Source organism: Pseudorca crassidens, chromosome 3, assembly GCF_039906515.1.
Source record: "Pseudorca crassidens isolate mPseCra1 chromosome 3, mPseCra1.hap1, whole genome shotgun sequence".
In the NCBI taxonomy this organism is placed as follows: domain Eukaryota; kingdom Metazoa; phylum Chordata; class Mammalia; order Artiodactyla; family Delphinidae; genus Pseudorca; species Pseudorca crassidens.
Window position 1 is genome coordinate 63,048,199 of NC_090298.1, and position 27,892 is coordinate 63,076,090.

Here is a 27,892-nt window from a genome sequence, read left to right on the forward strand (position 1 = left end):
TGAACAAGGTCTCTCTCTATGAACTGACAGGACATAGAGTGATTTCCAGGACATACCTTAGATTAAAAAAAAGCAAAGTGCGGAAGAGTAATCTAGAGTATGTTACCATTTGTATAGGAAAAAAAAGGGAGGAAATTAAGAAAGAGACATATCTGTTCATTTGTGTAAAAAGAAACACAGAAAGGATAACCCAGAAACTAATGAGATTGGTTACCACAGGGGGCAGCCGGGAATGGTGGGCAAGAATGGGGGTAGACTGGATTGGACAGGATGACGTGTCCCTGAAGATATCTTCCTGAATAGTTCTGACTTTTAGAACCATGTTAATTGTTTCATATGCTCTGTAAATGCATACAAATACAAAATAAAGAATGGGGAAGAAAAAACTAAAATGGAATATAGTAAGATACAAATGAACATAAATGTGTTTCAAATGAATAACTAACCAATTGAAAAGGGGGAGTGGAAGAACTAACCTAACTTTTGAACACAGGCTAAGGACAAAAAGAATACTGATCTCTAGTTAGTAGGGTTTTGTTCTTGTTGTTTTGGCAGTGGTATGAATTAGAAACTACTTTCTGTGCTTTCAAGGACTAAGCAAGCAAATAAACATATTGTGGTTTCTTTTTTGTGTGTTTTATTTATTTAACATCTTTATTGGAGTATAATTGCTTCACAATGGTGTGTTAGTTTCTGCTTTATAACAATATTGGGGAAAGGAGTTACTAACAGGAAAATGGGGAAGGCTAAAATGAACTCCATAGTACTGGACTGCAGCAGGAGGTATGAGTATGATTTCAGGTTTGTTTTTTTTCGATATAGCTATTGTAATGGACATAATGTGCTATGTGTGTACTTCTAGCTCTGATCATTAATAGGGCCTAGAAACAATGACATCTCAATAGCAAAAGGTATATCTTGTGCCCAGAACTTGGTTTCTAAACGCCAAACTTTGCTAAAAGAAATTTTTCTTTGAAGAAATAGCTAATTTCAAGGCTGAAGCTGATAAATACAACTAGGAATATCTAGTTGAGCTAAAACATGAAGTTCTTTAAATGATAGGGTCACATCCAAAGGACACAGAAGCAGGATTAAAAAGGTTCCCACTTGCCAAATCTGGGACAATTTAAACAACAAAATAAATAGACATGACAACTAAATACAACTTGTGATCCTGGAATGAAGCCTGGACCAGAAAAACAATTTTTAAAATTTTGTTATAAAGAGGATTATTAGGACAATTATGGGAATTTGAATAAAGTCTTTAGATAATTTCTTGATTTTGATGGTAATCTAAGAGACTGTCCTACTCTTAGAAAAAACATTGAAGAGATTGTCATACTGAGTGAAGTCAGACAGAGAAAGACAAATATCATATGATATCGCTTATATGTGGAATCTAAAAAAATGGTACAAATGAACTTATTTACAAAACAGAAATAGTCACAGATGTGGAAAATAAACTATGGTTACCAAAGGGGAAAGGGGGGCAATAAATTGGGAGGCTGGGATTGACATATACACACTACTCTCTATAAAACAGATAATAAGAGCCTACTGTATAACACATGGAACTCTACTCAGTACTCTGTCATGACCTATATGGGAAAATAATCTAAAAAAGAGTGGATATGTATATTATAACTGACTCACTCTGCTGTACAGCAGAAACTAACACAACATTGTAAATCAACTATACTCCAATAAAATTAATTTAAAAATTAAATATGAAAAAAAAGAATATACATTAAAGTGTTTAGAGGCAAAGGGATGGCATATTTGGAACTTATTCTCAAACATTTAGAAAAAAATATGAATATATACAGAGAGAGTTCCATAATGATAAAACGAAACAAATATGGCAAAGATGTTAACATCTGGGGGATGTGGGTGAAAGGTACATGAAAAATCTTTGTCTTATTCATGCAACTTTTCTGTAAGTGTGAAATTTCTTCAAAATAAAAAGTTTAAAAATAAATTAAAAAAACAAGATCATTGGGACTTCCCTGGTGGTTGAGAATCCTCCTTCCAATGCAGGGGATGCAGGTTCGATCCCTGGTTAGGAAACTAAGATCCCACATGCTGCAACTACTGAGCCTGTGCACCACAACTAGAGAGCCACGTGCCACAACTACAGAGCCCACGCACTCTGGAGTCCATACACTGCAACTACTGAGCCTGCGCACTCTGGAGCCCGCGCACCACAACTACATAGAAGCCCACATGCTGCAATGAAAGATCCTGCATGCCAAAAATACGACCCGAGGCAGCCATAAATAAATAAATATTTTAAAAATTAAAAAAAACCAAGATCATTTCATATGGTGATGACTGCTACAAGGAAAATAAGATATGGTAATATTATAAAGAGTACTGGGGGAGGGGGCGTGGCGGCCTGCAAAGTAGTGCTTAAATTGGGAAATCAGAGAAATTAACATGTGAGCCAAGATGTAAATTACATTAGAAACCAGCGCATTTGAAGATCTTGGGGCTCAGACCTCCAGGCAAGGATACGCCAGGTACTCTAAGGTGAAAATGTACTTGGTGCCTTCAAGATACAGAAAGATGACAATAAGCATATGGAAAATTCGTAATCAAAAAATGATAATACTAAAAAAATAGTAAACTACTCCTTTGTTCCTTATCAGACAGCAAAGATGGCAGGAGACCAATATCGAGAGGGTATCCTGCTGTTCCTGACATCAATTTCTCAGCATAAGTAATTTAAAAACGTTTACAACTAGTAATTCTTCTTAAAAAGCTCATCTTAAAGAAATAATGAGAAAGGATTATGTAAAAAGATTCATTATGACATTATTTACTATAGCTAACATTGAAAACAAATAACCATCCCTGTAAGAATGTTGGAAGAAAATTATGGTATATCTATATAGGAGAACACTATACAGCCATATAACATATGCAGCTTATGACAAAATGTTGTTAGGAAAGTAAGACAACAAATTGGTATCTATATGTCTCACATAAAGAAAAAGTTATCCAAAGAAACATTGGGGGAAGAAAATTCTAAACACTTTGCCTTAGGATGATGGGATTATGGGGTTTCTTTCCCTGCTAAATTACATTTTTCTAAATTTTTTACAATGAGCATACGTCACATTGACATTTGAGGAAAAAAACACTTGCAAATTAGAAAAATCATATCATACTATTTTTAATTTACCCATAACTACAAATTTTTTATCCATATCCATACCTACAATCCAAATCCATGCACTGCAATTTCAAAGTTCCTCTACCATTCCAAATATTTAATGATTCCAATTTTTTGGACTGAATTTATGAATGGAGGTTCAAGAGTGTTGGAACTTTTGACAAGCAGATCTTTAGGTAGGAGGGGCCAGACTATAAAGGAGGAACTTTCTTCAAGTTGGAAAAAATACAGGTTATTTCTGTGGCTTGGCCTTTTAGAATTCACCCTTAGGTTTTCTGAAAGTTTCCCTGTCCTATTCCAGGTAGGCTGTTTTGATAAGTATTTTTGATATTCAGTGAAAGAGCAGGTAAGAATTGACAGTCACAATTCTAGGTGCCAGCTGTAAGATTCAATTACTGCTCAATCAATGATGAAATACATTTAGAAGTTTGATATGAATAAATCACTTCTTGGTTTCTCTGGGACAATGTAAATGTATACATAACTGAAAAAAAATTTCCCAAGAATTGTTAGGGATGGCTTGGATGCTTGGCTGCTGAAACAGTGTGGTAATGCAGAAAGAACAGAGATTTTAGAATCAAAACAAATCTAGGTTTCACTACTTTCTAAGTGCTTTAATTAAACTTGTTAACACCTCTAAACTGCTGCCTTCTCTTTGAAAATGGGGATACCACACCTGTTACTGTGAGAGTTAGAGCTAATATATGTAAGTGCTTAGCAACTGCCTGTATCAAAGCAAGTAATTAAACAATGGGAGCCAAACCAAAACAAAAGACAAAACTAGCCTGCATTTCCCCCATTTCTTCCAGCCCTGATTACATGCTTCATATTTTAATTCTACACCAAGATTTTCTCAACTTTGGCACTCTTGAAATTTTGGGCTGGATAATTCAACGTTCAGTAGCAACCTTGGCTTCAATTTACTAAATATCAATTCCACTACCCTAGCTGCAAAAATCAAAAATGTCTCCATACATTGCTGAACGTGCCCTGGGGCACAAAACTACCCCTAGCTGAGAACCACTAATCTACACAAATGGTTAAATATAGGAACACTGTTTAATAGGGCAGACCAAAACAAGCAACTTCATTTTTCCCAGACTGCTGAAAGTCAGTGATGGGAGAGAAAGAAGGAAATATCTCATTTCATATAAAGAAACTGTTTTATGAAGGGTCTCTGTTACAGAATTTGCGCTCATTTAAATGTAGGTTGGACAAGTTAACTTATCCAAGGCTTAGTTTCCTCATATGACTGTTCTATGGATTAAATGCATAATATAAGTAAAGCACAGTATCTGGTACATAATAAGCACTCAATAAATGTTGGTCATTCTTATAATAATCTAGGTACTCTTTCCAATCCTAGGCTTCCAGGTCCCATTTATCACCCTTTGTCCCAAATTCATCACTTCATACACACATTTATAACTACTCCAAACCCTGAAGTGGTCCTGACCCTTCTTGAGGTCATGGGGTATAAGAAAAGTGCCTGAGCTGGCAGCAGGAGATTTGGGTTGTAATTTTGAGAAATCTTCCCCAACCAAGGCTGATTACCACTGAAAAGGATATGTATATGTGAATTAGAGTCAGGAAGCATAATATTTATGCAGAGAAAAGTGAGTAAAATTAGTTAGGGCAAGGAAAGAAAAAGAACACTACCTTGATTTCCATTAGGGCACAACTATTGCTGTAATTCATACATTAGTTCAGAGTGAAAAAAAAAACGAGAATTCCAAAACTGAATATAATCCATTTGAGAAATTTTCTTTAAGTTCAGAGTACTTTTTATGTTAAAAAGTAGACATTTCTAAAATAATTTACTAATGACAATTTATAAAATGACCATCTATGATGATAAGCTATGTAGATGAAGTTATCAAGTAATTTTTGAAAAATCAATGATCAGGCATGAATCAGAAGTCCTGGAAAAGAAAAGTGACCAATAACCTATAAAACGGAGTTGCAGAAAAAAAGTCATTACTAAGTGAAAGAATGATTGATGACTCTCACTTATGCAGAAATGAATAAAAAATTTTATTATAGCTCACCTGTAGTTTCTGAGTCAAAGAGTCCCTCTGTTCTTGTAGTTCTCTGGCATTATCAATTTCTTGTTTTAATCTTTCTATTTCCTAGAAAAAGTAGAGCAATGTCTTTAACAATATTTTAACTATATCAAGGAGAGAGAAGGCCTTATTTTTCCCTGAAATTATTGTCCCAGTCCTTAGAAAAAAGATGACTTAAAAAACACTCCTTTATACTGATTTCAAGGGGTAAATTCATCTTTATGGGTATGTTGTCTAGTACAGCATAATCTTAAGCAACAAATCAGCTTGGTTGCTTTGGTACAGCACTGCTTAGAAACAGCAGTCTGAACATTTTAAGGTTGCTTCAAGCTTTGTGGATATAATTCTTTCCTGGGATATTAAATCTTTTGACTGGAAACTAGACAAAGAACAGCTTGTAAAATTCATTTAACTTCTAATGGTTTTCTGTTGATCGTATGAATGCAACTCTCATTACAGAAGTCAAGAGGCAGTATCTCAGTCTGACTGCCTCACTGTAGTTCATAACAGACACAGGGATGGGAAAAATATGAACAAGCTTAATATCACTCAAGAAAAATTTCATCCTAAAAACACCCCACAACCTGACCTAACTGCATAAAGTACCTTTAAATCTGACATAGACTATAATGTTTGTACACATATTTTAGTGAGATTACAGACAAGTGAGAAGTAGCAAATACCTCTTCCTTCACTTTCAGCGTCTCTTCCAATTCTTGTATTGTCTGATTTAATTCTGTCTTATGGGTATGCACCGCATTTGCTTGACTACTAACACATTCAAGCTCAGTAACCTAAAATTAAATGAGAACACAGATTAAATTACACGACAATTTCAAAGGATTTCTTGCTGAAGACATATAAGTCCCTGATAGGTGACTAATGAATTTTGAATCAATATATCAAAATTAATTTTGAGAAATATTGACAGGGTAGGATGAATAGAATTGATTTGTTAAAAATATCAATTTAGGGGACTTCCCTGGTGGCACAGTGGTTAAGAATCCGCCTGTCAATGCAGGGGACACAGGTTTCACCTCTGGTCCGGGAAGATCCCCCATGCCATGGAGCAACTAACCCCTGTGCCACAACTACTGAGCCTGCACTCTAGAGCCCGAGAGCCACAACTACTGAGCCTGTGTGCTGAAACTACTGAAGCCCGTGCACCTAGAGCCCATGCTCCGCAACAAGAGAAGCCACCACGATGAGAGGCCCACACACCACAACGAAGAGTAGCCCCCACTTGCTGCAACTAGAGGAAGCCTGCACACAGCAATGAAGACCCAGCGCAGCCAAAAATAAATAAATAAAATTTAAAAATTAAAAATAAAATCAATTTAGGACTAAGGATAAAGAACAAAGGAACTAATTAGATTTGGTCATGAAAAGGTTAAGAAAACTTAAATTAAGTGATTAATGACAGTAGAGAACCCCTGTAACAAAAGACTTCTTTAAAAATTTCTTCTGAAAACAAATTCAAAATCAGCCATCTGCCCTCCATCTGTAGCCTTCAAATTAAATATGGGTTCTGAAAACTGGCCTTGCAGAAGTGAAAAATTTTTCAAAGACATTTCTAAAATGTAAAGGAATCTGGAAGAAAAGATATGCTTAAAATACAACTTAAATCATTTGATACTAGAATATCTTCACATCAATTTGTTCTTAGAGCAAAAGGGAACAGTTCTCTACTCAATACAAATTTACTGAGGGTCCAGAGAGCAACATAACTTCTAATGTGCACTTGCTATTTTTTGAGAGAACAGAGAACGGCATTATCCCTAAAAGTTATACCATCCAAAAACAGTCAAAATAGACAGAAGTCAACATAAACACACACACACCTTATCAAAGCTCTCTACACATGTCAGGATCTCATACATTTTGATTGACTAGAATATAATAAATTGTAGACTACTAAGGAAACAGCAAATCTCTCTCCCTCACATTTTCCAAGTATTGAATTAACCTCCATATTCTGTCACTCTACCTCTCATATCACTTTCTTGCTTTCTATTCATGCTCTAATAGCCTTGTGCAGACCCTTATCATCCAGGTGTAAACAAAAACAATGACCTGCCACTGGACCTAATTATATCCTTTGTCTATTTTTATCTCTTCTGCAAACTGCTAATATCCATCTTTCATTGTGTGACTGTCCCATTAAAAGTCTTTCAATGGCTCATCTTTTTCACAGCATTAAATCTAAACTCTCAGGTCCTCCATAAGCTAGCCACAAACTACTTAAACATCTCATTGCCCAAGACACCTAGTTATGCACTTTCAGCTAAAAGCAGGCAAATTTCCCTGTCCTAAGAACAAACCACGCTCATATCCATCTTGTTGACTTAACTAGAATGTCTTCTCTTACCTTTGAAAACCATTCAAAACTAACCAAACCCTCAACTCTCAGCTCAGAATGCACTTCTCTAGAAAGCCATTCCTATCTACTCAAGTGCTCAAGGCTCTCCTGACCTCTGGTCCACAACACTGAACATCTGTTCAAAAATCTTGGGAATTATTTCCCTATTGTTTAATATATATTAGTTTTCTTTGCTCAATTAGGTAGTATATTCCTCACGAGGAGTTCTAGCTTTGATAATGATGGAGTAGCTTTTACTGGATTACCTTTCCCTCAGATAACAATTGCAAATCATGGGCAAAATGTAAACATCAACTGTTAGAAGGCCCTGGTGAATGACCAAATTGGGCAAAAGACGGAAAGAAAGCATCACACTGGGTGAGATACACATTTACACATTTTTTGCCTGAAGGCACTGTGCAGTCTGGCTGAGTTGCTTGACTAGAACTCAAGCAAAAACCTGAGATCTTATTTTCTCAAGGAGTCTGAGGAGTTGGGGATGCCTCAGAACAGGTTAAGCAACTAGAAATTCAGGGAACTGTATGAAAAAATGACCTCTAAAAAGCATATAGACACCTCTTCAATCTTTGGCTGACTTCTGAACTGAACATGTAAAAGCAGGAATCCAGGGAGTTCAGCGGTATGGGAGAGAAGCTAGAAGGCTGAAAGAGCTAAGCCGTGGTAGTGCTCACCACAGAGAAGACACTTGGAGGTTAGAGTCCCACCAAATTAGGTCTTAGCAAGCACCTTAAGCTTCCCACTGAAACCCCAGAAGGGTTATGCCTTAGAAATAAAGATTTTCCAGGACTCAAGGATTCACCCTAGAATTAAGAACAAAATGGAAATAAACCAACTAATAAAGCATAAGTCTATACCTCCCAAACTTCAAAGTACAGTCAGCCCTCCATACCCACGGTGGATGTGAAACCTGTGGATACAAAGGGACGAATGTACTATGCCATTTTATATAAGGGACTTGAGCACTCGTGGATACTGGTATCCAGGAGGTGGTTGGGGTGGGGGTGGGGGTCCTGGAACCAATCCCCCTCAGATACCAAGGGATGACTATACAAGTCATTTAGCTGCTCACTGAAACAAAATTCAACACTGAATATTCAGAGAAAGATAACAGAATCTATGGGCTCTGTAACATCATCTCATTTACCATTTCCAATATACAACCAAAAATGACTAGACGTGAAGAAATAGGAAAACACAACCTGTAGTAAAGACAAAATATATATGTATATATATTTATAAATATATATAAAAAATGCTAAAGGAGGTTACTCAGGCTGAAGGGAAATGGTACCTGATGGAAATTCAGACCTACAGGAAGGAAAGAAGAGCACTGGAAATTATAATTATGTGAGTAAATAAAAATACTTTGTTTCTTTAAAATTCAATTGACTACTTAAAGCAAAAATTCCTCAAGGGCAGGGAATATGTAAAAAGGATAGCTCCTCAATGAACGTTTTTTGGATTATGAATCAGTTGTCCTAAGTTAATTTTTCTTATTGTGGCAAAAAACAATAAAAAACACAGTAAAAGTTTATCATCTTAACCATTTTTAAATGTATAGTTCAGTAGCGTTAAGTATATTCATATTGTTGCAAAAGTATATTCATCTTGCAAAATGGAAACACTATATTCATTAAATAACAACTTCCCTCTTTCCCCCTCATGAGTTGACTTTTATACTTAGGATAGAACGGTGTTTACTCAGGGTTCTTACTCTCCCTCCAGTCTCTACTCCAACTTCTACCTTACTTCCCCGGTCATCCTGGTCCACTAAGTACACTCCTCAAACTGTGCTCTAAGTCCATTTCCTTTTGTCTATGGGGTTCACTTCTTTGGCAGCTGTCTGGAAAACAGAAACTAGTGGCATCTGCTTCCTACTGGGTGAATGCATATGCTTTGAATAAAATAATTCTTTATTAAGTAATTGTTTAGTCTTCTGATATTAATGGTATTGCGATGTCTGATTTTTCTTTTACTGCCCCATATTTGTATTGTTACCAACTTTTATAAAGAATTTTCTACCTGTATTTTTCAAATTTACTGTTGTTTCTTTAAGAAATAACAATAAAATAATAAAAGCATTATCATTAACTCTGGAATTACATGTCAATTCAGTATCTCAATTTTCACAGGAATTACAGAGTCTATGTTATTATTCCTATTTTATAGATGAGAATACTGAGTAGAAAGTGGGGAACAACTTACCAAATGTCAGACAGCTAATAAATGGCACAACAGGAATGTGAAATCAGGTGTTTGGACTCCAAAAGCTGTATATTCTTCATTCCCATTAAACTGCAGAAAATATTTTTCTTAACCAATAAACATATAATACAAACCATATATGTTTTGATAACCAACAAAAATCTCCATAAGATGTTCCTGTGCTGAACCTACATGTAAATTTCCTCTGATCAAGAAAATCTGTTAGCCATAAATCCTTACCCATAGCAGCCCTGAACTTACCCGTTTGTGCAGACGTTCTGCTTCCTCTTGATATGCAGCAAGTTGCTGTTTCCATTGTTTCACATTGGCAGTGGACTCCAACAGGGCTGCAGTAAGTTTGGCATTATTTCCTTTGAGGGTAGCCAGTTCAGCCTCCCAATGTTTGCTGATTGCTGAACTAAAATAAAAGAAAATTCTACCCATTATGCTGAATATTGTTACATTGAAGAGACAACAGTACTCACTTCTATTATTTGGTTTATAATCCATGAATGTTTCAAAAACAACCCCAAAAGAATAAAAACACAAATATTTCACTGAAATGTTCCTAGTGAATAAAACCTACCAAGTAAAGAAATATAAAAGCTACCAAAGTAGGAGGCTTAATATGGAAGAGTTCCCTTCTTTATGACAGATACAAGTATCTACAGAAGAGATTCTACCCATTCTCTTTTGAGGAATAAACATTATATCTTGAAAAATATTTATAAACAAAACCTAACAACGTACTTTATTTTTTAAGAGCGTCAAAGCCTGAAGTACAATTTCATTCCTTCATATAAAACATATGAGGATGCTTCAATGTTAATAAGGTCTGGAACATGTAATACAGTATTTCTTTTGAAATTGTTGATTTATGTCATCTTTATTCAGAATTTTTAAATGCCCCAAATACAAAATTTGCTGTAATAAATTGAATTCAGGTCATATGATAGGCTAGACCTAGAAACTGGTTCTAAACACTTAACTTCTGATAGAATTCCAGTGTCACTTATAGAACAAAACTAAAGCAATCACCTTTTTCCTCATTTAATGTTCTACTTGATAAGTTACCCAGAATTAAGTATCTCAACCAAGATAATTTTCTATTACAAAGACTATTCCATTAGGTGAGAAGACCCCTCTCTTGATAATTCCTTCTTAACTTTCCAATGAAGAAAGAATTATCTCATTTGAAAGAAAAAGATGGTTTCTCTTTCTCATTATTGAACCGTTTATTCCTATTAGTGAAATTCTACTAACTTCATCCCATTAACTAGTGATGATAATAGCTTTTTTAATCAGCATTTTGGGTTTTAAAAAGTCATTTGCATCACAGAGCAAATGTTTTGGTGGATTGATATTTTATAGTAATCTTAATATATATTGTATAAAAGAAAGTATCATTTCAATCATCAAGATTTCTAGAGCTCATCACCAGGAAGAAGACATATCAGCATAACAAGATCATTTCTGTGGCATTCTTCCCAAAAATGCATAGCCATCATTCCAATTTTGTAAAAACATCATATATATTCTACAAAATAACTGATAGGCACGATTCAAAAGTGTCAAAAAAAGGTAAGTTTGAGAAACAGAATGGAGGAGACTAAGAAGAAATAATGAAATGCAATGTGGGATCCTGGATGGGATCCTAGAACAGAAAAGGGACACTGGTGAAAACTGAGATCTGTAGTTTAGTTAGTAGCATTATATCAATGTTAATTTCCTGATTTTGATAATTATATGGTTATGTAAGATGTTAACATGAAGACAAGCTGGATGAGGGTATATGAGGATTCCCTGTACAGTTTTTGCAATTTTTCTGTAAGTCTAAAATCAGTTTTAAATGAAAAGTTAAAAAATTTTCTGAAGTTTACAGAAAAAACTTCATCAACCACAATGAAAGGACAAAATCAAACAATCAGTTAAGCTATTAATTTAACAATCCATTTCTATCCTTAAAAAGAAAGCTCTTTCCATTTCTTCTTTTGTGGAATGATTTTCCAGGTTCAGATTTTCTGAGTAAACCATGCACCAATTCACCTGCCCTAACTGAATTACAGATTTTTAAACCATCTACCAATTTTTATGCTACAGATGTTAGTTTTATTTAAATGGACTCTACAATCTGACAACAAAAATCTTACTGAACTAATTTAAACACTTGATACATGCAAATATCAAACCTCTTAAAAATTAAAGAGCAGGGCTTCCCTGGTGGCGCAGTGGTTGAGAGTCCGCCTGCCGATGCAGGGGACGCGGGTTCGTACCCCGGTCCGGGAGGATCGCACATGCCGCGGAGCGGCTGGGCCTGTGAGCCATGGCCGCTGAGCCTGCGCGTCCGGAGCCTGTGCTCCGCGACAGGAGAGGCCACGGCAGTGAGAGGACCGCGTACCGCAAAAAAAAAAAAAAAAAAAAAAAAAAAAAAAAATTAAAGAGCAGAAAAAATGATTCTGAATATTTCTAAAACACATTTGTTGAAAATTTCACAATTATAAAGTAAGATTACCATCTTTATAAAAGGAAAAAGAACAAAAATGAGAGTGCTTTATTTTTTATTTCTCTAGGTTTCATCTTACAATCTGTATGTAGCAAAGTCCATTAAGAATTTGAGAACTCAGCCTACATCACAATTATTTCAGTCATTATTTGTGTATTGTCCAAATGTTAGCCGCTAGCTGCATGTGACCATTTACATTTAAATTGCTCAGAATTAAAGTAAAAAATTCAGCTTCTCAGTCCCTTTGGGCACATTTCATATGCTCAACAGCCACACATGACTAGTGGCTACCATACTGGACAGCAAAGATACAGAACTTTTCATCATCACAGAAAGTTCTACTGGACAGTACTGTCCTAGATGATCTCTACATTTCCGTTTTTTTCCCCAATTCTTTGCATTATGGGCTGAATTGTGTCTGTTCACGAATGAATGTGTTAAAATACTAACCCCCAGTACCTCAAGATATGAGTATATTTGAAGACAGGGTCTTAAAAGAGGTAATTAAGTTAAATGGGGTAATTAGGGTGATCCCTGATCCGATATGACTGGTGTCCTTATAAGAAGATGAATTAGAACACAGACATGCACTGAGGAAGGTCATGTGAAGACACTGGAAAAAAGCATCTGCAAGCCAAGGAGAGGTCTCAGGAGAAACAATCCTGTCAACACCTTGATCTTCAGACTTCCAGCCTACAGAAAATAAAAGTCTACTGTTTAAGCCACCCAGACTGTGGTATATGTTAGGGCAGCCCTAGCAAACTAATACTACATATAACTTAAAAAAAACCCACTATATATCTGTAATATTGCGATTTATAATAAACATACATTTTGGTCTTTGTCCATGGTTCCTAGTTCAATAGTTCCCCAAACCCTTAGACTTTCCTAAGCAATAGAGCAATGGGAGCATCTTTTTTATAATATTTGGTCTTTTGTCCTTAGTTCCTGAAACTGATCCAGAACCATAAAGGTGAAATGTGTCCTGTTATTCATAATAAGCCCTGTTCAGCCACAAGTAAGTTTATGTTAATGAGGTGACTTTGGGAAACCCCTAAAGATGGGGGGACTGGCTGCCAAGGAAACCAACCATGAGAACAGAGTTGGAACTTTCAGTCCCAATCCCTGATTTCCAGGGAGAGAAGAGGGGCTGCAGACTGAATCAATGACTAATGGCCAATGAGTTAATCAATTATGTCTACATAATGGAGCCTCCATAAAAACCCAAAAGGATGAGGTTTGGAGAGCTTCCATGTCAGTGAACCAGAATGCATTCACATACCACTGTGCTGGGCCCCAAACTCCACAGTGACAGAAGTTCCAGGGATCCTTGGGTGAGGGAAGAGGCCACCACTGTGGAAAAGCCACAAAGCATGGTCAGGATTCTTTTCCTCTTTGGAAACAAAGCCTTAAATCACTGGGAGAAGGGGAGAAAATCTTGTTACCCCCACCCTCCCAGACACAGATGAAGACCCGTGATGGCTAGGGGAAAAGTAGGGAATAAAACTCTATAACCCTGTGAAAAGAACAAAAAACAGTCCTAGACTACTAGAGGTCCTAGATCATTAGAGGTCTCCAACCTTGGGGGATGGGGCAGGAAACTCCTGCATAAGACTGTTAGATTTACAAGGTTGAATTTGTCTGCTACTTGGAGGGGTACAGGATCACTGAGAGAACCCCACCCTGATACCCCAGGACACAGGGCCTGCCCAAGGTTGAGGCTGGACAAGGACAATAGAGAAACCTACCCTATCCCCTACCACCAAGCTGATAGCAGCCTTCTACTGGGGGGAGGTCAAGAGACAGACCCCCTCTGAGGCAAAGGTACATAGAAAAGACCAAAAGCTGAGGGTGGAGCAGAAACAGTAAGAAAACCTTCCAGCAACCCAAACCCAACTCTAAGCACATGGTAATGCTAGACATGTTTAAAGCCTGTGATGTACTCATGGTAACCACAGCAACAACAAATTCCAAATCCAGGTCAACCCCTGAATAAACCAGCTTAACCTTCACACTAACAACCTAGCAGAAGAGTCAGGCCCATCTCCAGGAGTAAATACTATTTATCTTTATTGAATGCCTTACTTTTGGCATTCAATAAAAAATTATAAGACATACCAAAAAGCAAGGGAAAAAACCTACTGCCAAGAGAGAAAGCAGTCAACAGAGTCACACCCATAGATGACCACAAAGTAGTATTTCTCAAACAAGGAATGTAAAATAGCTATGCTAAAGGTTTTAATGAAAAAGGAGGATACCCTGTATCATCAGATGTTGAATTTCAACAGAGATGGAAACTATAAGAGTCAAATAGAAATGCTAGAGGTAAAGAACATGATAATAGAGATGAACAATTCTTCTGACAGGCTCATCAGTAAACGTGACATGGCTGCATAAAAGTCAGTGAACTTGAAACTAAATAGAAATTAGCCAAACTGAAACACAAACAGAAAAAAGAATGAAAAAAAAGAAACAAGGTATTCAAGATGTGGGGCAATGTCAAACTGTTCAACAAATGTGTAGCTGGAATCCCAAAAGGAGAAGAGAAAAAAAGGCAGAAGAAATATTTTGAAGAGAATCTGGCTAAGAATTTTCAAAAAATAATAAAAGACATTAAACCTCAGATCCAAAAAACTCAAAAACATATTACATATAGAGGAACAAAAGTAACAATTACAGTAGGTTTCTGATCACAAACTAAGTAATTCAAAAGACAATGGAGTGACAGTCATGAAAGAAAACAATTCTCAGCTCAGAATTCTACACGTAACAAAAATACCTCTCTAAATGAAAGTGAAATAGAGTTTTTCAGACAAACAATAGATGAGAGAATTCATTAACAGCAGACATACACTATAAGAAATATTAAAGAAAGTTCTTCAGGTGAAAGACTATGATACAAGAGCAAAACCTGGATCTCCAAGGGAGACAGGAAAGACAGGAAAATATCTGAAAATGATTAAAATGAAGATAGTTATAAATGGTCTAAGACAATCCAAAGGAGAAAAAATAGTCTTTTAAACAAATGGTGCTGAAACAACTGGATAACCACATACAAAAGGAAAAACAAAGAATCTTGACTCATATCTCATATTCAATACAAAAATTAACTCAAAATATAAAACTATAAACTTCTAGAAGAAACCATAGGAAAAAATGTTTGTCTCCCTCAGTTAGGCAAAGGTTTCTTAGATACAACACCAAAAGGATGATCCATTTTAAAAAACTGAGAAAAGGGATTTTATAAAAATTGAAACATTCTCTTTGAAAGACACTATTTAAAAATGAAAAGAGATTCTGGAATGCAAGAGTGGATCAACAAAGCAAAAATCAATATAGCATACCACATTAACAGAATGAAGGGGAAAAAAACCATGTGATCATCTCAATTGATGTAAAAAAGGCACTTGACAAATTTCAACATCCTTTTGTGATTTTTCAAAACACTCAATAAACTAGGAATAGAAAGAAACTACCTAACATAATAAAGGCCATGTAAGAAAAGCACATAGCTAATATCAGATTCAAAGGTGAAAGACAGAAGCCTTTTCCTTTAAGACCAGAAATAAGAGAAGGATGACTATTTCATCATTTTAAATTCAATATGATACAGGAAGTCCCAGCCAGAGGAATTAGGCAAGAACAATAAATAAAAGGCATTTAAATTGGAAAGGAAGAAGTGAAATTATCTCTGTTGCAGATGACATGATCTTATATGTGGATAACCCTAAAGATTCCACAAAAAAGCTGTTAGAACTAACAAATGAATTCAGCAAAGATGCAGGATACAAAACTCAGCACACAAAAACTAGCTGTGATTCTATATACACTGAACAATCTGCAAAGGAAATTAAGAAAACAATTCTGTTCACAATAGTATTAAATAGAATAAACTACTTAGGAATAAACTTAAACAAGAAGGTGAAAGACTTGGACAATGAAAACTATAAAATGTTACTGAATGAAATTAAAGAAGACACAAATAAACAGAAAGACGTACCATGTAGATGGACTGGAAGATTTAATATTGTGAAGATGTCAATACAACCCAAAGTGATCTACAAATTCAATGTAATCCCTATCAAAATCCCAACAGTGCTTTTTGGAGAAACAGAAAAATCCATCCTAAAATTCATATGGCACCTCAAGAAACTCTGAACAGATAAAACAATCTTGAAAAAGAAGAACAAAGTTAGAGGTCTCACATTTCCTGATTTCAAATGTATTATAAAGCTACGGTAATCAAAATAATGTGGTATTGGCATAAAGGCAGACATATAGACCAAAGGAAGAGAGAGTCCAGAAATAAACCCTCACATATGTGGTCAAATGATTTTCACATACATGGTTGCCATGGCCATTCAATGAGGAAATGACAGTTTTTTTCAACAAATGGTGCTGGGAAAACTGGATATCCACATGCAAAAGAATGAACTTAGTTCTGTGTCTCACACCATATGCAAAAATTAACTAAAAATGGATCAAGCATAAAAGCAAAAACTATAAAACCCTTAAGAAGAAAACATATGTGAAAAGCTCCATGACATTGGACTTATGATGATTTCTTGGATATATCACAGAAAGCACAGGTAATAAAAGAAAAAAATAGATACAGCTGGAGTATGGCAAAATTTAAAACTTCTGTGCATCAAAGGATACAATCAAGAGAGTTAAAAGGCAACCCACAAATTGGAAAAGATATTTGCAAATCATATATCCAGAATATATGAAGAATTCCTACAACTCAACAACAACAAAAAACAAGCAGCCTGGGCTTCCCTGGTGGCGCAGTGGTTGAGAGTCCGCCTGCCGATGCAGGGGACACAGGTTCGTGCCCCGGTCCGGGAAGATCCCACATGCTGCGGAGCGGCTGGGCCCGTGAGCCATGGCTGCTGGGCCTGTGCGTCCGGAGCCTGTGCTCTGCAACGGGAGAGGCCACAACAGTGAGAGGCCCGTGTACCGCTAAAAAAAAAAAAAAAGAATCCACCTGCCAATGCAGAGGACACGGGTTCCAGCCCTGGTCCAGGAAGATCCCACATGTCGCAGAGCAAATAAGCCCGGGCACCACAGCTACTTAGCCTGCGTGCTGCAACTACTGAAGCCCACGTGCCTAGAGCCCGCACTTTGCAACAAGAGAAGCCACTGCAATGAGAAGCCCGCACACTGCTATGAAGAGTAGCTCTCGCTCGCCGCAACTAGAGAAAGCCCGCGCACAGCAATGAAGACCCAACATAGCCAAATCAAACAAACAAACAAAAACTTTAAAAAAAAAAAAAAGGAAGGAAATTCTTATACATACTACGACATGGAGAAACCCAGAGGACATTATGCTAAGTGAAATAAATTAGTCACAAAAAGACAAACACCATATGATTCCACCTATGTAAGTTAGCTAGAGTAGTCAGATTCGTAGAGACAAAAAGTAGCAGGGTAGTTTCCAGGTGCTAGGGGGAAGAGAAGAATGGAGAATTTTTGTTTAAAGGGTATATAATGTGTCAGTTTTGCAAGATGGAAGAGTTCTATAGATTGGTTCCACAACAACGTGAATATACTTAACAGTATTGAACTGTACACTTAAAAATGGTTAAGATGGGGCTTCCCTGGTGGCGCAGTGGTTTAGAGTCTGCCTGCCGATGCAGGGGACACGGGTTCATGCCCCAGTCTGGGAAGATCTCACATGCCGCGGAGCAGCTAGGCCCGTGAGCCATGGCCGCTGAACCTGCGTGTCTGGAGCCTGTGCTCCACAACGGGAGAGGCCACAACAGTGAGAGGCCCGTGTACCACAAAAAAAAAAAAAAAAAAAAATGGTTAAGATGATAAATTTTATGTTATATATATTTTACCCCAGTTTTTTTAAAAAGGAAAAAAAGGGCTACATACTGTATGATTCCATTCTTTCTTTAATGTATGATTCCATTTATATGACATTAGGGAAAAGCCAAAACTATAGCGACAGAAAACAGATCACTGGTTGCTAGGAGCTGGGGGTAATGGGGAGAGGCTGACTACAAAAGAGCAGGAGAGAATTTTGGGGGGTGATTGAACCCTTCTTTACCTTGATTGTGTTGATGTGTACACAACTGTACAAATTTGTCAAACCTCATAAAACTGTACAGTAGAAAAGGTGAATTTTACTATACATAAATTATACTTCAAATAAAAATATCACACAGCTAAAAGAAAAAAAAGTCTATCGAAGCACTCCTAGATACTCTTTCTATGATTTGTAGGATTCCAAATAATAGGAGCTCTGGCAAGTCAGGTCTTCTTAAAATGGGTAGAATGGTCTCTAAGCTGCTCCACTCATGTATTTGTCGGCATAGGAAGAGACTGGGTGGGCAGGAAACAGAACAGCTGTGACACATAATAAGAGAGTTGAAAATTAAAAGGAAGGAGATGAGGGCAACTGGAGATGGTGATAAGAAGTAGATAGGAGAAATAGGATTAGAGAGGCAGAGATATACACAAAGGAAAGGAATGGGACATAGACAAGGTATAATTAAAATTGATTTGGGCAGGAAAAAATTAAAACAATGCCTCTGGAACAGGAAAGAAAAAGATGAACGAAGTTTTGATATACTATAGCTTGTTTACTTCATATCCCTGAACATGTTTTGAACCTCTAATGTATTAAGTAGTGATGTCTGGCCACAGATAAGCTGATCAATGGATTCCCATTAACCTTTTTCTTATTTCCTCTGCAGAGCCCAAAGTACTGCTGATTGCACTAAAAAACAAATGTTGAAAAACTGTCATATCAAATACTTTTTCGCATATTGCACAAGAGTACAGTAAACCATAACAATTTGAGACTTAATAGTGCCGAAATGAATACTACAGCAGAGCAGTTCAATGCTAAGTTTTTGTTTCTGCATTTTTTATACTTGGTTCCAAGGTAAATAAATATGTGTTGTTAAGGCTATTTTGCCATATCAACCAAAATTTCATCTTTGTTGGTAAATCTGAATCTTTCAGAACATTCTTGCTACCTGTACTTAATGAGCTGCTCCTCTAATAATCTGTCTTTCTACAGCACAACTTAGGAAATAAAATGTTTTTGATTTTGGTCAATCTGCCCTGTTTTCTCTCTACAGCTTCTTTATATATTCCTTTCACCATCCAGTATATTAGAATACCTTCCACAATTTCGGTTTATAATGAATTCTAGAGTGCCCTGAAGGAAGTTCCACATGTGAGCTATCTCAGACGTGTTCAGCCCTTACATATAATGTTAAATACTTGGCACACTTTCGCAAGTTTGCAAAAACAATGTTCCTTGCTTTAATCTACAACTCTAAGGTATCACGTTCCTGATTTTTAGCGGTAATGAATACCTTGGGATTAATTCTGATACCAACATTTTAAGTTAGCATTTTACATTTCAGAACACTTGTTTTTTTTAAAGAATATTGGGGTTCTCTGGCTACTAACTTGGTCCTTTTTTACAGGTACAGTTTTGATAGTTTCACATTAACTGTTTGCAAAGAAATTGCTTAGCTGGAGACACTGTTGAGTCAGAAGATATACTGAAATACAACTATGATCTCATGTCTGAATGCTGGAATAAAGGGCAAAATAATTCTTTATTCTTGTGACTGTTTGGTAGAGTTTCCCTTCAAAAAGGACCAGCTGATTTCCTGTTGGCTTGAGATCTAGAAGTCAGATGAAGGAGTTCAAAACACTCCAAAAACATCATTTGAAAGGTTCCTTAAACTGGAATTTTACTGTTTTCCTTCATCTACTGTCAGAGTTCTGCAAGAAAGTAGTAAACTTCATTAAATTAGTTACATAAAATCTAGAAGAAAAAGTACTTCAAAAGTACTATCTAACAAATAGACTGTCTAACAAAATAAGAATCTTATGCACAAACAATGCACTTATTTAACCTGTGGAGTGAATCCTCTATGTGAATGGTCAGTTGTAGCATTGAAGAAAGATGCCTCTCTCCCATGCCTCCAGGACCCAGGATCCACCATCAGAGTCTCTGGAATGGTAGCCCCTTGTATTGATATATATTTCCTAATAAGCATGTTAATTATGTAGAACTGTGAAAAATATCCAGATAAGCTTTTAAAAGAGGATTTAAGATTAGGTTGCAATAGGCTTACTTCTTGACATTAAGCTTGGTAGTGAGGTCACTCCCTAACTATGAAAGTAAGAGGGCTGATGTGAGCACCCCACAATACTGCCTTGTCTCAGAACCTGCCTGTTGGTTTCTCTCCTCACTCCCTCTCCACACCTGTGGATGCAGTTGCAGCCACCATGGCGTTCAACCTGTTTGTGTGCCACTTCTGGGCTAGGTGCTCTCATGCCCACCTACTGGCCCCAAGCTAGTGCCACTGAGAAACTAAGGCCTTCTTCAACAGTTTGGATCGAAATTTGTTTTTCTTAATACAATGTAAGCTATTCTTTTAGAGCAAATAAATACCTCTTAAATGAAAACAGTAATTTTGCATTGTGTATAAACGGTATTTAAAGAACCTAGTATACTAAGAATTTTTCTACTAGATATGGCTGAAAGCCCCAATTTGCCTAAATCCTTAACAAGGTGCCTCTCAAAGCTGACTGGAATTTTGGCAACTTCCTTCCTTATCTTTATGCTTATCCTTGGGGCCTTCTTATCAGATGTTCCTTTTGCTCTGTTCCTTACCCTCCTGTTGGCACCTGCTTCTAAAAGCTGCCTCCTCTGACCATTGCTTTCAAGTTTGCCTTGATAATGTCCCAAATTTTACTTTCCTTCCCTGCCTCACAATCCATTATCTTTGCACAGAGCCTGGTGTGTCTGGATTAACATACAATATAGAAAGTGATCGCTAATGGTAAACAGATGAAGATACGTTTGCCAATAAAGTTTTAAAGACAGCCCTGTCGTGAACTGGAAATCACATGGTTATAATTGGGAAACACAGTTTTTAGAAGTGAAATGGAATTTAAGTATTAAAGCTTTTAATAAACAGTGGTTTGGAAGAAAATCTCAGAGACAAGAGTAAAGTAGTTTTTAAAGAAACACTGTATCACTAACGTTATTGACAGCCCCAAAAGATGTTACTGGGTTGAAAAACTGGACATAGGGCTTCCCTGGTGGCGCAGTGGTTGAGAATCCACCTGCCGATGCAGGGGACACGGGTTCGTGCCCCGGTCCGGGAAGTTCCCACATGCCGCGAAAGAGTTGGACTCTGCATATGATGAAATTATAGGAACGTCTTAAACCATTTATTTTACATATATTACGTATGTACAAAAGAGTTACATAGATATATTAATATGTTTAAATATACGTGAAAGAGCTGTTATAGTCAGTTTAATTGACAATGTTTTTTCTTGGTAGTATATAAATAATAGTGTGTCTTATCAAAGGCATCTGGAATCAGATAAACTACAGAATTTTCCTTAGTTCTGGTAAAGAAACTGAAATACCACTGACTTTTCTGAGGAAGTTATGAAATTAATCTGAAGCAAATTACTTCCAAATGTATAATGCATGTCTGTATCAGTCTATAAATAGAAATTTCTAAGTTGTGAAGAATTCTGTTAAAAGTACACATTAAGCAAGAACCAACTGTGAAACAGTGATTAAAAGTATAGGCTCAGATACACTGAAAACTAATACAATGTTATATGTCAATTGTATCTCAATTTTAAAAAGGCACAGGCTCAGGACTCTGTTGTTGATATGGTTCAAATCATGGCTCTAGCCATTTGCTAGTTATAGGACTTCAGGGATGTTATCTAACCTCACGGGGTCTCAGCTTCCTCATCTGTAAAATGAGGATTAATACTAACTCTCCTCATTAATTTTGAGGAATAAACAGCCCAAATAAAAGTACCCTTGAAGAAAGCACCTAACCGTCATATGTTAGTGCCTTTTGTACATGTACAGGCAATAAAGAATCTTCAGTGAGCTATAAAGCTAAAGAGATTTACATTAAATATTTTAAGGGAGATATTTTTGACTAGTGATGTAAATAACTTAAGCAGAGATAATTCAAGTGAAACCACATCAGGTGTGCACTCCATGATTTCTGCTGTCACCCTTAGGTAAAATAGATGTATTATTTATAAGTTTAAACCTTTGGTGTAGACCTCAGAATAAATTTATCAAGCTAATGAAGGAGTGAGAAAATAAGTTAACAAATATGATTCTCATGAAGTGGTAAGGTTGCTTTCTGATTGTGAGGGGTGAGAAGAGAAGGTGAAATCTGAATTTGAACTATGCTATGTTTACCTCATAAAAACATAATGCACTTTGATGCAGAGTTTCCCATTTGACTTTAGAGGACACAAAAAGTCTAGCCCTAGGCCTGTTTTTATTCACTAAAATGGAGGGACCCATAAACCCACTAAAAAGAGGCCCTTAGAAATCCCCTACCACCCACAACTGTGCTCCTAGCAGTAATGGAAGCATATCTATGTGCTAGAGTAGCTTTCACTGGAGATGGCTTCATACTATAGTATCTGCTAACATCTGCACACAGCCTGCCTGGCACAGTAATGTCTGTGGTCTCTGCCATGTGCCTTAAAGTACCTGTGGTCAAGGAATGGGGATACAAGGTGAAGGGACCACGGAGGTCCCAATTTCATTTTCCCTTTTTACTCTCACTGCAACTCCCTACCTCTTTGACCTCTAAAACCTTTAAAGAGATTCCCTTTGAAAACGTAAAGCAGCCTATTCTCTTTAAAGTAAAGTAGGCGTGGATACCAACTTCTTGCTCAAAGATATTTACTTGTGAAAGGCTCAAACTACTTTAGAGGTGTTTAAAACATTTTAATGTAAATCATACTTCCCCTACCATCAGTGAATTTGAGAGGGTTGGATGCTGGATGTAAGGGAAGGGAGGAAAAGCTATTTAGTGGGCCTACTGCTAGTTCATAAATGAGAAAAGAAAAGAATTTACTCAAGGTCATACTGTGAATTGTGCATCTACTGCCTTTAGGCAAGTCAATAATTGTGTTGATTTCCCTCTTATAAAAACTGGTCAGTGACTAAAAACTTTCTTTGGAAACTTATTCAGAGAACGATGTTAGATTATCCTATTGGGGAGATGTCTTCAGGGAAACAACCTTAAATACTAAGAATTACGTTCCTCTTATCTCTTATGAATATACATCTACCTTTTACAAAGAGTGAGATCAATTAATATTGAGGCTGTTCTTTTATTTACAGGGTAATAGCATTATAATCATCATACTTTATTCAAGACAGAAATGAATATTTTTATCTGTCTATCCATAATTTGATAGAGTTTTAGAGGCTAAGATGTCTCTGTTTCCTTGCAAAGTAGGTCACTTAAAGAAAATCCATGCTAAAACTGTTCAGCACAATATTTAGTATTGTTGGGGAAAAACAAGATAAATAAAATAGAAATCTCGCTCAGTACTAGCAGAATGGAAAAGATGCTATTAGCAGAGATTTTGCAAGAGCTAAAATTGAGTAGAAATATATGGATAATTTTACAGTAAAATCTGTTTTCCAATTTCTTGTCATGAAAACTTTTCATTTTTTTAGAAACCAATTGCAATAAATAATTTAATTGACCATTACTTAACACTCAGAATCAGAGAACTTTTGCATTTCAGTTTAAATTTGTTTTTAAAGGTAAGGCCAGAGTCAAAAGACATAACTTCAAATTACTTGAAAGTTTGAGTTGTAGAATGAACAAAATTTTACTTGCAACTATTATTGTTTTTTAGTTGAGGCAGATCATCATTACTAACTTCTTTTATTTAACGTATATGTGAGCTATGTAAATAATATGCAAAGATAAAGGCCCTGACCAGAAGTATTATGCAAACGAACTTTAAAAAGGGGGAGATGATAGGTGAATATACCTCAGAATTAATAATAGCTTAGTCTACTACTGATTGATTGGCTATTAACAAGACAGGCTTTTTTGGTTTTCCCTCTAAAGCCTGCCTGCTCAGCCTGGATGGAAGCCAAAGTAACTCCAAGAACCAACTTTATTGGCCAAGTTGATGAAGACTGGCTGTACTCCAACTGCAGATTAGTTCTGCAAGAGTCACCACTTTAGCAATAGAAAGATGATACAACTAAAATCACTGTCAGCAGGATACTGCTTTGTGTTGTTTTTCTAGTAACAGTGACAGATTTGAACATAACCATCCCACAAATTTAAGTTTCCCTTTTGCTCTAACACCTCTTCTGTAATCTGTGACTTGGAAAGAGTTTTTGTTTGTGTGAAGCTATCACATATGATGTCAAGATCAGTGATGTGGGCTTCATTTACACCAAGCTTAAGCAACTGAATTAACTAACTCAACTATTGAATCCAAATGCTGTAATGGATGGGGGCTTTCTGCCTTCTATATAGCAGCAACAGAGCTAAAACTTGAATTAAGATTCCTGCCTTAAGGTTTTTCCAACTAAACCATAAAGCATTTTTTCACATGTGCTCCTCTGCTCTATTATTTATCTCAATAGGCTACACGCAATCATATGTAAGGGTGTTGAGAATGCCATGCAGGTGACTACTTTTCAACTAGCTTAGAATGTGGATTAATAAAAATAATTATCAGATTATACTAAACAGATTAAGTTTGGATCAAACAGATTTAAGTTATTGCTCCAAAGGTCTTCGACATCATAGCAAAATTTGCAAAACATATTTTGAAATGGAGAATGGTTACAAGTATGGATTGACTAATAAAGCAGGATCTCTATACTTCTTTTTGAGGATATGAAAACAATAGACATCCATATCACTAAATAACTCAAAATCAAAAGACTTTATATTATAGAGATGGATGACTTGTTTTATTTACATTTACATGTAAAAGTAAATAATTTTATAAAACATATAAATGTGAATATCTGCATAATTACTTTAAGGGCCTTCTATTACTTTTTGCTATGCTGTTTTCTACAAATGAGTGCAGAGTCTACTAAATCTAGGCTCTTCGCACTAAAATATGCTTTGAGGTTTATTTGGTTTATTAACAGCCTTTGGAAAATAACCCCAAATAACTATATATCCCAAGCTTCAGAGGAGCTTCTATCATATATATTAGTTTGCCCATATTAGTGAAGTCCTTATGTAAATATTTTATGAGCTTGTAATGACTGATTTTTTTTTTTGCCTTTCAATTAATTAAATCTCTATGATTGTTACTGATTTATAAAAAACAAGTTAAAGGCTTATGAGCCCAGGGTCACTGCAGCATTATTCACAATAGCCAAAATATGGAAACAACCTAAGTGTTCATCAATAGAGGAATAAAGATGTGGTATACACACAATGAAATATTATTCAGCCACCAGAAAGAAGTACATCCTGCCAGCTGCAACAACATTGGATGGGCCTTAAGGGCGTTCATGCTAAGTGAAATAAGTCAGAGAAAGGCAAATACTATATGACAGCAGTCCCCAACCTTTTTGGCACCAGGGACCAGTTTCGTGGAAGACAATTTTTCCACGGAAGGTGGGTGGGGGGCGGGGGCGGTGGTGGTTCAGGCGGAAACGCAAGCGATGGGGAGCGACGGGGAGCAGCAGATGAAGCTTTGCTTGCTCACCCACCCACCGCGCACCTCCTGCTGTGCGGCCTGGCTCCTAAGAGGCGGAAGACCAGTAGTGGTCCAAGGTCCGGGGGTTGGGGACCCCTGCTATATTCTATCACTTATACGTGGAATCTAAAAAAGCCAAACGCAAGAAACAGAGACCACAATGGCAGTTACCAGGGGATGGGGTTGGGGAAAAGGAATCGAGATGTTGGTCAAAGATTGCAAACTTCCAGGTAGTAGACGCATAAGTTCTGGGGATCTAATGTACAGCAAGGTGATTACAGTTAATAATACTGTATTATATACTTGAAAGTTGCTACGAGTAGATCTTAAATGTTCTCACCACAAAAAAAAGAAATGGTAATTATGTAACCTGACACAGGTGTTAGCTAACACAATCATCTGCAACATATAAATGCACCAAATCAACACACATTGTACACCTTAAACTTATACAATACAGCAATTATATCTCAAGCTGGAAAAAAAATACTTAGGAGAAAGTCTATGCAAATATAGATCTGGAAAGCTAGCTTCCATGCTGAGTTTTTCAAGAATTATATTAAAATGACATGACTTGTGGCAGCTAACTTCATAGGCAACTTAAAAATGTTAATCTTTTGAGAGTATAAATACTCTTTCAGATGCATTTTTGTAAAACTGAACAGAGAAATTCAAGAAGGAAGACAAGCCTATTTTAGATTCCATTTACTGATACCACTTATCACTAAATAGATGTATATATTTTTCTCTTCCTCAAAGGAATTTCTACCCTAATTGTAGAAAAAAAAATTCTAATACATAGGGAACAATTAATCAGTCACTTGAGTCAACAAATGTTTTTTGCACACCTACTATGTGTCAAGCACTCTACCAGACAATGTGAATTTAAGGATAAATAATCATGGCTATTGTTCTCAAATGGTTTACAAGCTCGTGGAGTAGAAACACCTTTATCTTTTATATTTCCTTGCTCTCAGAGCTGCAGAGTGAAAAAACCCTCTCTTTTTTCCCATCCCAGTTTTCCTCTACAGATTCCTTCCATTGTCACTACCAAGACCTCAGATAAGGGCACTAAACACCCAAGGGCTTCAGGGCGAAGGCAGGCACCCCTCCCTCTGCCTGGATTACTCCTCCCCCAGTCTTCTAGGTGGTTTCTATTCTCTGGAAGATGACTGATAAGTGACCCCTCAAGGAGGCCTCCTCTTCTGATCTAGACAGACTACTACCTGCCCTCTCCCTCTCCCTTTAATCTCCTCTTACATGATACTTTTCATAACAGTAATTATACAGTCATTTATTTCTTTTTCTTGCACCCCCTCCTTAAGTTTAAACACCATGAGAACAGAGATGTTTGCCTTGTGCACTGATGTATTCACAGTACCTGGCACTCAAATATGTCAAAAAGAGTATAAAGGGAAGCATGAGATCAGAGAGTAGCTATGAAGACAGCTGGGGCTCTCTGGGGCTTGCAGAGCACTCCATGAATCACTACCTCTGCATCACCATCATCACCACCAAATATATGTTCCACTGCCTCACAAAGCTCCTTGAGGGCAATCTTAGTCCCTTTGTCCTGGCACACAGACATGCTCAATAAATGATTTTGAACGAATGAGTATTAAAAAGGACCTATACATGGATAACTTCCAGAAACAGCTGGTCATGTTTATTTTGACCACGCTTTTGCATGTGGCTCATGGTAATTTTTACATATATAATGGGTTAGCTAAATGATTTCTAATCCATGTGATTATATATGTGTATATAATATATATACATATAAAAACACTCCACAAAGATAATTGTGCTTTCCAGGTGCTCCTCACCTCTGGACACATCTTTAGAATCACTGGTTTATAGCAGAGCTACTTTTAACCTCTCTACCTTCAAATAAAATTTAGAATCTAATTTTGAACTATTCAGGGCCTATGACCATATTTTGTAGAATACCTCTGAAGCTATTTGCAAGTTTCAACTTGCTGCTCCTAAGAAATGACGTTTGCTATGAGACCCTCTCTAGATGCTATTAAGTTGCCATATCCTTGCAC

General features: G+C 36.6%; 1 protein-coding gene across 4 annotated transcripts in view; it reads right to left on the reverse strand.

Annotated features, from left to right (window-relative positions):
• The window catches only part of HOMER1 (homer scaffold protein 1), a 125,343-nt gene that overhangs the window by 16,005 nt on the left and 81,446 nt on the right, over window positions 1-27,892 (reverse strand). For 2 of the 4 annotated variants that reach the window (XM_067731095.1, XM_067731096.1), the window contains 4 exons: window positions 12,013-12,174; window positions 10,085-10,241; window positions 5,922-6,032; window positions 5,224-5,304 (listed from right to left, as the gene is read on the reverse strand). In XM_067731095.1, coding sequence (XP_067587196.1) covers window positions 5,224-5,304; window positions 5,922-6,032; window positions 10,085-10,241; window positions 12,013-12,174 — 511 coding nt within the window. Of the gene's footprint in view, window positions 1-5,223; window positions 5,305-5,921; window positions 6,033-10,084; window positions 10,242-12,012; window positions 12,175-12,327; window positions 13,020-13,608; window positions 13,680-27,892 lie in introns of those variants that run through there. The other 2 variants (XM_067731097.1, XM_067731098.1) reach the window with 2 other exon arrangements.